This window comes from Fragaria vesca, linkage group LG5, assembly GCF_000184155.1.
Source record: "Fragaria vesca subsp. vesca linkage group LG5, FraVesHawaii_1.0, whole genome shotgun sequence".
Taxonomy (NCBI): domain Eukaryota; kingdom Viridiplantae; phylum Streptophyta; class Magnoliopsida; order Rosales; family Rosaceae; genus Fragaria; species Fragaria vesca.
Genome location: NC_020495.1, coordinates 8056140 through 8066919, shown reverse-complemented (window position 1 = coordinate 8066919; position 10780 = coordinate 8056140). Strand labels below are relative to the sequence as shown.

At 38.1% G+C, this 10780-nt stretch overlaps 2 protein-coding genes across 2 annotated transcripts; one reads left to right on the top strand and one right to left on the bottom strand.

Moving 5' to 3' along the window:
- Positions 1 to 3558: 3558 nt before the first annotated feature.
- Positions 3559 to 8508, top strand: LOC101297247 (two-component response regulator-like APRR1-like). The gene is made up of 6 exons (XM_004299285.1): positions 3559 to 4037; positions 4541 to 4702; positions 4808 to 4941; positions 5386 to 5517; positions 6075 to 6168; positions 7037 to 8508. The coding sequence occupies exons 1-6, from the start codon at positions 3869 to 3871 to the stop codon at positions 7954 to 7956; spliced, it is 1611 nt and encodes a 536-aa protein (XP_004299333.1). The 5' UTR covers positions 3559 to 3868; the 3' UTR covers positions 7957 to 8508.
- Positions 8509 to 8921: 413 nt separating this feature from the next.
- LOC101296958 (vesicle transport v-SNARE 13-like) lies at positions 8922 to 10057 on the bottom strand. The gene is made up of 5 exons (XM_004299284.1): positions 9964 to 10057; positions 9727 to 9785; positions 9441 to 9632; positions 9166 to 9336; positions 8922 to 9074 (listed from the first exon to the last, which is right to left on the bottom strand). The coding sequence occupies exons 1-5, from the start codon at positions 10055 to 10057 to the stop codon at positions 8922 to 8924; spliced, it is 669 nt and encodes a 222-aa protein (XP_004299332.1).
- Between the last annotated feature and the right edge of the window lie 723 nt (positions 10058 to 10780).

The window sequence follows — 10780 nt, the reverse complement described above, 5'->3', positions numbered from 1 at the left end:
TAGGCTTGAAAATGAGGGGAACTCAGCAAGGAACCCACCTCAGGGCTCCGATTTGAAGCACTTAGAAGCTACTTTTCTGCCCAAACAGAACTGGATGACACAAAACTCTGAGTGAGAACTTCACATAAACTAGCCCACATCATCAGCCCCCAAAAATTCTTCACACTTAATGTTAAAACTTAAACGCATCAGCGAAAATGTAAGAAACGAACATACATGACACATGAATGGAAGCCAGTTTCTTCTTTTGATTCATGCCTTTTCTGATTCGAAAATGAACCACCAGCTCTGGTAGACAAAAGTATTAATTATACTGAACCCCCTAGCTCTGGTAGACAGAGTGAACTGGGGATACTGATTCACAGGTAACTTTTTGTTCACCTGTCATCTTCCCATTGATCTTTTTTGTTCTTCTTTTCTATTTTATTTTTCTGTAGTTTGTTTCAGCTCCTTAATAATTAATATCCATTTTACATCTTTGCTAGGTTTAGGACTTTAGGGTTTATGCAGATTTAGGCATTAGGGTTATTAACTTATTATCCATGGAAAATAATCAGTGCAGAATGAACAAAGCTCAATGGCAGAGGAGTGAATAAGTATCTGGGACTTTCACTCAAGTCTTCAACCCTGTACTGGACACTATAGTATTGTATCACTAAATAAGTAAATATTCATTTCAGCGTGCTACAATAATCACTTCCAAATTGTGAGTGTGTATTCTGTCTTGGATTCTTGGGTGTAAACATGATCCATGTGCAGGCCAAACTATATGTTGGCCAAGCAGACAGAAACTTTTGGTAGACCAAACGTTTGGTTGGGTACTGAATTGATTTCTTTGTGGATGTGCATCTTACGCATTGTACGTATTTTGTTGATTTGAATTGGAGAGAGGAAAGTAGAGATCCATATCAATGACAATGGCTGACATGTTAATCAGCCACTTTGCATTGTTAGAATTATAGATTATGGGATATATATATATATATAGGCACACGAGCATATATGCTAGAACAATATATGCTTTCTCTAGCTAGTTGCAACCTCATCAGTTTCCCCAGATGTAGAGTTGTGGATGCTATGAATGTCGAGTGAGTAGTAAGCATTCTTTTTTCGATTCATTGTGGTAGCATTCAGAGCATCCACAACCTCTACTTCTGATTGACCATTTGTTACCGCAGTTGGCCTTCCTTCAGATGTGAGGAGGAAGACATTACCGACCTATTTCAGTAACCAGTAAGCCTCTACTAAACTTTCCTTGTTGTTTTTATCCTCCAAATCTCTATGGTTGTGAGAAAAAAAAAAAAGTTCTTAATTTGGAACTTCCTTCACTACATAGCATAGTACAGAATGAATATTCATGCTTGATAATCCATGTAAGCCACTATATCGTACTAATAAATGTTGGGAGCTGGGAAGAGGTTTCGACACTGGACTAGTTACAACTTGCTGTTATTATCAGTGTATATCAATTCATTCAATTCAATTCAATTGTATCCTTAACTAGTCTTCTGCATTTGATCCAGTTCCTTATACCATCGACTGAAACACAGCCGGAATTGATTTGCTTAGTTTGTGTGTGGAATGTGCAGTAATTTCAGTTATGTACCCTCAGCTGTGAAGGTTATGGATGCATGCTCTCAATGTTGAGCGACCTTCCAATTTGATTGATAAATAGCTAGCTCATCTTATCTGCATGACTTTCAGTTTATGATACTGCTGTGCTCAAATCTTTCCGCAATTCACGATACATATAGACTTCTTCCCAGAGGAGACAATGCGATGCATATATATCTTGTCTGCCTCGTCAAAGTGAAATATAGCAACCTTAATTAGCTGATCTTTATGTAGCTAATAAACTTAGGAAAATCGGTGGATTTCAAAATCCAAATTCTACCCTGGAAAATAAGCATTCCATCTGTGAAATCCTTCTGTCTTGTTAGTCTGTGCATGCTTGTTATTGTACTGAACCTGGTTCTTTCTACACATACAAATGAATCATCCCTTGAGTCCTTGACAAAACACAACGTACTGCAATTAGTGGGAAAAACATGAAAATAAGATTGAATTCGGAGAAAGCACTGCGCTGCGCTTCACTCGCGCAAACGGCAAACTCGATGTGATTTTATTAGTCAATCAAACCTTCTTAGTTAACTTCAATGTATAAGTCATGCATTAACAACGTAACGCACGCTGGTAAATTGTGACTTGTTGGTTATTACTTATTACATCGTAAATCCAAATCCGACCGACACACCATGCCATAGTCGTTGCTTTTAAACAGAACTGCTTATAGCTAAACAGATATATAGTTGAGACAAGCTAAAGGTTTGCTAGTCTCTTTGATCATCATGTGCCTTGTTTGGCAAGCCATTATGGAGCCCTCGATCCAGCTAAGTTTGCACCTAATTCTGTTTAACCATGTTTTTGGTAAGCATATATAAACATGCGGCTGATGTTCTTAAGAGTTCTCAATACAAATCATGTGGCTTAAAATGTTGTCCATGCTCTAATTCCGGTAAGGGATGTGATTGACACTGGAAATAAGTACCCCTCTGCATCTATGTGATGACACTAATTCTGGTCTGCAATGATGATTATCATCTGATTTAATATCGATGCTAATCACCCGAATGGGTAAATGGGTGGGAGGCATTTCAATATGTTGAGTTATGTTTATGATATTTGTGTTAAAAATGCATGTGTAATGATTTTTTTTACACTAAATAAGCACGTTTTTCTTTTAGCTATGTCATATTGGTGTCTTTTATAAAAGCGATATAGCATGAATATTCAAAATCTGTATTTAAGACGTAAATAAAATGATGACTTTCTCGAAAATTCGTATTATTTTTTTTTTATCAATGATTATTACATTATATAGCCATAAATATAATTATTATATATATAATTATGTACCACCAAGATATGTCTGGAAATAAAATACATGTCTCTCCAACATAGCCGCATACATTTTAAAAGACGCTTAAATAGCACTCTTTTTTATTCCATTTTCAAGTATGCGAACTTAAGAAATCTCGTTATGTCCAACATAATCGTATCTATTTCAAAAGGCGCTTACATTTCTCACTCTTTTGTTCAATTATCGGTTTTGTGAACTTAAGAAGTCTCGTTTTCGTAGCATACAGATCCATTTGACACACAACCACTAACGTAATGGAACCGGACCTCTATTGTAGCTCGCGCATCATTTGGTACTCCTGATACGGATTTCGGATTACATTTCTCTGAACCGATTAGCAGCAGACAAAAGATTAGCTAATGATAATTAGGATTTAGGACCTGAACATTCCAATTCTGTCCTTTTTGTCCTTCAATCAATCAATGGATTGAAATATCTACCAAACAATCCTAACCTTACCCTTTCCCCTTTTTCTTGCACTTTTCTCATTTCCTTGTCCCTCAGCTGTCCACGTCTCCACTCTCCCTAACCTACGCACCCTGCTCTCCCCCCTGGCGCACTTTAGCACCCCTCAAATATAATATTACCCGAAAAATCCCCTCTATAAATATCTAGATAAACCTTCTCCCCATTAATCCATGGATTACCGGATATAATTTCTTTCCTGGTTTCCACTAACCTGCGCCGCTGGCCGGTGATCCAACCCTTGACCTCCTCTCCGCCCGCGCAATCCCAACCGTCCGATCAGTCCTCTTCATCTTCTTCAGTACTAGAGGCTTCAGCTCCTGTATGAAGTGCCGCGACGATGACGCGGCAGCGGTGGTTGCGCGCTCGCTGTTGCGGTGTGTGAATGTGCGGACCGGGTTCGACTGAGGAATCGGAAACCCTAGAATTTTCATCGGAGGTTTTAGTCCATGGAGGTTTTGTAGTCTTGGCTTTGGTTTAGCTATGGATCATCATAAGGAGCTCAATTTGAACAAAGGACCTGAAGTTTGCGGCGGCGGCGGCGGCGGTGAGGGGTTTATAGATAGGAGCAAGGTGAGGATTTTGCTCTGCGATAACGACGAGTCGAGCTCCGAAGAAGTTCTTAGGCTTCTTCTGAAATGCTCTTATCAAGGTTTGCTTTTCACTATTTTACTTTGCTGATGAGTTTGATTATGATTATCTGCTTTATCTTGCTTTCAATTTTGCTGGAAGTTTTTGATTTTCGAAGGTTGAGATGGAAAATGTTAAAATTTATGATCAAACGAAATGAAATTGAAGTTAGCTACAGGGATAAGCTCAACTGAAAATAAATATCTCCAATTGCTGCATGTGAAATCGTTTTCATTGTGAATTATTGATACAGATGGATTGAACATACTAGATCTTTGTGTTTGTTCTTTTTCTGATGTTTTTAGGTGCTAAAAATGTATCCTTTTGTTATTGCATTACTTTTGTATGAAGAATGTGACTCCTTTCGTATCAGTACAAACATCAGAGTACAGTTTTCTCTTGGCTTTTTCTTGGTTATTTTTGCTCTTTTTGAGAGACTAGCTTCTTTTACCGGTCCCATAGTATACATGCCTTGTAAGGTGATGCTTGTGTTCCATGACGTCTTATGGTTTCTTTGCTTCGCAGTTACTTCGGTGAAGTCTCCTCGGCAAGTGATCGATGCATTGAATGCGGAGGGACCTGATATTGATATCATACTTGCTGAAGTTGACCTTCCAATGAGAAAAGGGACAAGAATGTTGAAGTACATCACCCGACATAGAGAGTTGAGGCGCATTCCTGTGATCAGTAAGCGGTTCTTGTTCTTATGTCTGACGTTTCCTTATGATAATTTTGGTCTTTTAAGGAACATTATGGCTTAAACTGATTGTTAAAATTTTCTGCTTTGGTCAGTGATGTCGGCACAGGATGAGGTATCTACTGTTGTTAAGTGCCTGAGGCTTGGAGCGGCAGACTATCTTGTAAAGCCTTTACGAACTAATGAGCTTCTGAACTTGTGGACACACATGTGGAGAAGAAGACACATGGTTCGTTTGTGCAACTTTATATATGCTCTTCTTTTCTCTGATGTCGTAACCACCTCTTTCTGTGGTCAATCTTTTGCATTGCTTTATGCTGTATTCAAATTTGTCTACTTAAAATAAGGGAAACAGTGATTCATAGACACAATCCAGATGCCAGCAAGTCAGCAGTGACCAATATATATAATATAAGTTGATGTTGTTTTAAAGCTATATAAAGCCTCTTAGCTCAGTTTATAGAATTGGGTAGGTCGTATCATGCAATTGAAATATTTGGTCTTTTCTTTGCAAAGTAATAGTAACCTCTGTTCCAAAGGTTCAGTTAATAAGTGACATCTCTTTTCAACCTCCATATTTGTGAGTAAGTTTTATGCTCTAGTATGCAACTGTTTGCCATCATAATGTTGTTTTATATCAGTATAACACTTTTTTCCTATTGATATTTGACAGCTTGGACTTGCAGAGAAGAACGTGTTGAGTTATGACTTCGATACGGTGGTATCAGATCCTAGTGATCCTAATACGAACTCATTCTCGGATGATACAGAAGATAAGTCTCAGAAGAATGCCGATCCAGAGATAGTAGGTTATTTTATTATTTATTATTATTTAAAAAAAAAGTATAAAAAGAAAGATAAGTTCAATAAAATATTAAATTTTGACTGTTCATTAAATAAGAAAGTAAATCCGTGAAATGTGGGCTAATAGCTCCACAGAAACTAGATCATTATTATCAAAGAGCAAAATGTGAACTTGATATTTGGTTTGAGTTTGGCTAAGGTGGCCGGTGCAATCATAACTGCTTAGACAGAACTAGAAAGGCAAAGAGAAGGAGTGCATGTGACTTCAAAATACATGTCAGAGGACTTCTGGTTAATCTGTAACACCTATGAATACAGACACTTGTATGTGTTATGTAAGCCAATCAGTAACATCTATAATATACATAAATCGCGGGGTAATCAAATTTCATATAGTTGATTTAATTTCTGTTAAGTTTTAGAACCTGAAAATTGAGATGCAATAGTGCATGATATTATGGATTTGATTCCTTTATATTCGAGATTGCTTACTAGCTATGCTATTCATACTGACTGAATGGATTCTGTATGCTTTCCTCATTCTTTTTCTTTTTCAAGTCTGCGGCTGCTGTTGCTGCTGCTACGGAGCCTCCACTGGATGATCAATTAGAGTTTCAGAGTGATGTTCCAGAAATAAGTGACCGCCAAACTGGTGAGTCACTTATGCAATTGATGTGCTGTTTTTAAGATTGGGCATCTCCTGGCTGAAATATCTTTTATCTCTGTTTCCTAGCGTTTGAGCAAAAAAAACAAATTTAGACAGCAGTTTTATGACAGTCAATAATTTGATTCGTGTAGTTTAGTTAAAACTTGAAACAAGTCAATTATATCATGACAGTAGCACAATATAGCAAATACTTCAATCTTACGATTTTGTTTTGGTAGTTTTTTTCTCATATTTGGAACTGATGACAAATTTGTTCTTTCATGCTCAAGATTCTGTATAGCTTGTATTTATTTGGTTAGAACATCTCTTTTAGTTAGATGTGATTTTATGCCTTTTCAGTTTACCCTCTTTCTGGTGATCAACCAGTCTTAATGATTCAGTTTAAAGCTGTGTAAGAATGTGTCTGCATTATATTCTTGTAGTATATATGGTCAGGATCCACTTGTGTTCAAGAAGAAGAGTGAAACTTCTAAGTTTCGATACTCGTCCTCAAAGGCTTCGAGTATTTTACTAACTGTCATGTTGACCATTAAGTCTGCATTTGACTGCAGTCTTTCTTGTTTTCTCTTTCTCTTCCAAACTAGGGTTGTTTGTAGATATTGTATTTGATATGACAAGGAGAATGTCTGTTCTATCAGAGTCATGAACGTCTTTGGTTTTTTTTTTTTTTTTAAGATTTGTTATGCATGTTCTACAAGACAAAGTAGTTTGCATTATGTTGCATCATTAATTTGACCTCAGTGATGTGAGGAAACACAGAATTGATTAGAAGCAGTATGATTTTTTCAACAACTCATCTTCATCACTGGCATTTGAGATAATCCTTTCCCATTTCTATGGTAATATTCTGCAGGAAAGTTTTCATCAGGCCCAAAAAAGAGCGGACTAAAGATTGGGGGGTCATCTGCCTTCTTTACCTATGTCAAATCAAGCACACTTGAGAACAACTCCCAAGTCCATACGAAGGATAATGGTTCTGAACGGTCAAGAGTGGAAGAGACACATCCAGCATGTAAACAAGTGGTTGATGAATCTCCTCAAGTAGATGGAAATGGAGAAGCATGGGAAAGCTATTCACAAGAAGATGACTTTCCAACCAGTAATAGCATCCCAGATTCTCTTTCATTGGAGAGGTCTTGCACCCCACCTGGATCAATGGAACTTCAGCATCAAAAGAATAATGAGGAAGACAGGTCCTCTCAAGTGCCTGAGCATCCAAGAAACGAACATCAACACGATGTTTCTGGATCGCCTGCCCAGGCTTCGTATCCTTACTATATGTCAGGGGTTGTCAATCAAGCTATGGGGTCATCATCGACTCAAGTGTATCAAAAGAATCTGCATGACATGCAAAATCATGCCGCAGCTGCAATTATGCAACACTACGGTCATCTACCACACTGCCATCCACATGTTAATGGGATGACTTCATTCCCCTACTATCCGCTCAGTATATGCTTACAACCTGGTCAAATGCCTAACAATCCTTCATGGCCATCCTTCGGAAGCTCATCCTCCAACGAAGTGAAATTAAACAAGGTTGACAGAAGAGAGGCAGCATTGATTAAATTTCGGCAGAAAAGAAAGGAGCGTTGCTTTGATAAAAAGATCAGGTATGTTAATCGTAAAAAACTTGCCGAAAGGAGGCCTCGTGTAAGGGGACAATTTGTGAGGAAGGTAAATGGTGTAGATGTTGATCTCAATGGGCAACCTGCTTCTCTTGATGATGATGAGGATGATGAAGATGAGAAGGATGATGAAGAGCTTGCATGATTTACCGGAAGATATTGCTTCTTGATACTGAAGTCATCCATTTTTGCTGGTTATGAGGCAGACTATTTTTAGTTCCCAAGTGCAATAATTTCCTTGTAGTTGTAGAATGTTTGTTGAGGAAGTTCCTGCGTCTTGGGGTATTCACTAATTGGATGATAGGAATTGGTGCTGCACTTTCCAGCGAAGTGTCCTGATAGCATCACCATATTGGATGGAGTTGATCAAGGATGCAAACTTCTGGATATAATATCCATCAAGTTGAAAAGATTAGATCAGTTAAAAGTATCCCTCTGCTCATTGTTCAGCAACCCAAGCTCAGATGTGTCATGTCTGAGCTCTTCAACTTTTATTCCAGCAAAAACTGGGTGGAAACCATTCATCGTTTATTCATCAAAATCCAAACGGGCGATGGGTTAGTCTTTCAGATTTGTTTGTGATGTTTGAGATCTCAAATAACATTCTTCCTTTCTCTTTTTTGTTTGTATGAAATTTTACGTTTCATTAGGAGTTCATAATCCAAGCCTCTTCCGTTTTCTTTAGCTCAGTAAAACAAAGCATACTAAGAATGGGAATGCGATCAAAGATTACATGTTTTTGTTTACTTGAGCAGGGACTAGGATGAGCAGGCAAACCCATTTTCGGTTATTACCTTCTTCTTCTTTTTTTCATTCAATCATTCCAACGGCAGATGATCATCCCATACCTCATGCTTTATCAGTATAGTATGTCACAGAGTGTAAGGGATAACTTTCTTTCACGTCTAGAAGAAGATAAAACAGACTGCCATTTTTCATTTCACTAAGAGTGCATGATTGCTTCCATTCATTTGTATATCTAAAATTTTGTATGAAAAACAAGTAGATACATCACCCAGAACAGAAAAATCTGAGGTAAAAAGTAGAGAATGGGAAGAGAAATTATTATCAGTATGAGAGACATTTTCAAATCAAAACAGTGATACGAGCTTAGTGTGATATCTTCAAGTAAAGAATAAGCAGGATTGCGAGGACGAGAACTCCTACTATGGAACCCATGATCCATTTATTTCTGCTCATCCTTCTTGTCATGGCAACCAGAACCTTCTTACTCTTGGTAATAGTTTCATCTAACCCATGCAACTGTCAAACCCAAAGGAAGAAGAAACACATCACTTGCCGTTTTACGAGAGCTAACAACACATAAACAATGGATTCCTATGGACCAACATACAGTGTTACTGGCATGTAGAAGGGACTGGCGTTGTTGATGCAAGTCTTGGAGGATCGAAACGCCAAGCTCCTCGGTTTCCAGCACTGTTCTTCTACTCGCCTTGATTCTGTCACTCGACTGGTTTATTCTTTCTGTTCCCATCAACAACCTTCCTCTCTGATCATTTGAGGCCTGTCTCATAGTCGGAACACATACAAATCAGAAACTCATCACAACCTAACACTCATACATGCGTGCAAATGTGCAATACACAAAGGAAGAGAGATAAGGAGTACCGTCAAGTAGTTATCTGCTTCTCTAGACTCCAACAACTCGTCTCGGGCTGAAGGACTGATCTCTGGTGCTGTTATTCTCTTAACTTGGCTCTTCAAGTTGTTCAAATCGGTTTTATATTCTCTCACCTTGGCAAGAAGCGGCGCCTTCACACTCGGCTGCAGACTCCTTGCCTCGAGGTCCATCTTCCTAATCTGAGCATTTCCATAACAGCCACCACCATTAAATCCAACAACACAAAACACAGAAACAAACACATATCAGATGGACTTGAGGATGTAACATTACCAAATCATCAGCTTCATCAAATGCAGCTTTCATCTCTTCAGTTCTCTGCTTCCTTTGTTCTGCAATACAAGGATTCACACAAGTCACAACCACCACCTAATTCTTAATGCACATATATTCCGAGTCTATTACAAACCCTCATAGCCTATCAGTACAACATGCTTGAATTACCAATAAAAACCAAAATGCATGCTAATCTCAGACAAATGAAATAGAAAATGGGTTTCAGACTTATACCTCCATCAACAGTGGTGGTGGGTGTGCATTTGTTTGAGACATTGACGGAGAGCTCGCAGTATTGGCGTTCGTACCCCTCAAACACATCACTCATCGTCGGCCAGATCGTAACTGCGAGCAATACGAATGATGTACGTAGAGAATTAATCTGAGTTGTATGTTTATCAGAACAATGGATCGGTGATCTATCGGAGAAGCCAATTTTCTAAAATGCTGAAGTGCATGAAAACAAACAAAAATCATAGAACTCTAGAATAAGATCATCGTTATGCTCAATGAGATGTCTTTCTAGTTTTGTACAATATTCCATAAACGACGAATGTTGTAAAAGCTAACAACAAAAGAATATTTGTTCACACCTCGCGATCCAATAAAGGGGACCTGATCCCAAAACAGAGTCAAACTCACACAATTTGTCAACCTGATCCAGAAAATCTAAATTATCGTCACGTCATAAACATGTGAAAAGTACATGAGGGATTTTGAGGTGAACATATTACATTATTACCTACCTACGATGATTGTACCACTAGGGATTAATAAGGGACTTTGAGGTGAACGTATTTCTTTAATACTAATACAAAACATTTGATTATTCAAAGGAGCCTCATTTTACTAATAATCATATAGATCATTAGAAACTCTAATAAGACGTCCCAATTAGTAGAGATGAGCAACACCATTTCATACTTCATCAGTTTGCAGATACCTTACATTTATGCCGAGCGAAAACTGATGCGCTATGATTAAGCGATTCCATAGTTTCTACTTTCTAGTTGGCTTTGATTCTTGCCATGTAATAGCATTTTTTTTTCGC

Bases quoted from the DNA above. Each gene is read 5' to 3' on its own strand.
- LOC101296958 (XM_004299284.1), bottom strand. From the start codon at position 10,057: ATGAGTGATGTGTTTGAGGGGTACGAACGCCAATACTGCGAGCTCTCC. The intron at 9,786-9,963 runs GTATAAGTCTGA...CTTGTATTGCAG, and splicing joins CACCACCACTGTTGATGGAG to AACAAAGGAAGCAGAGAACT. The intron at 9,337-9,440 runs GTACTCCTTATC...ACTATGAGACAG, and splicing joins AAGCAGATAACTACTTGACG to GCCTCAAATGATCAGAGAGG.
- LOC101297247 (XM_004299285.1), top strand. From the start codon at position 3,869: ATGGATCATCATAAGGAGCTCAATTTGAACAAAGGACCTGAAGTTTGC. The intron at 4,942-5,385 runs GTTCGTTTGTGC...GATATTTGACAG, and splicing joins TGTGGAGAAGAAGACACATG to CTTGGACTTGCAGAGAAGAA. The intron at 5,518-6,074 runs GTAGGTTATTTT...TTCTTTTTCAAG, and splicing joins AGAATGCCGATCCAGAGATA to TCTGCGGCTGCTGTTGCTGC.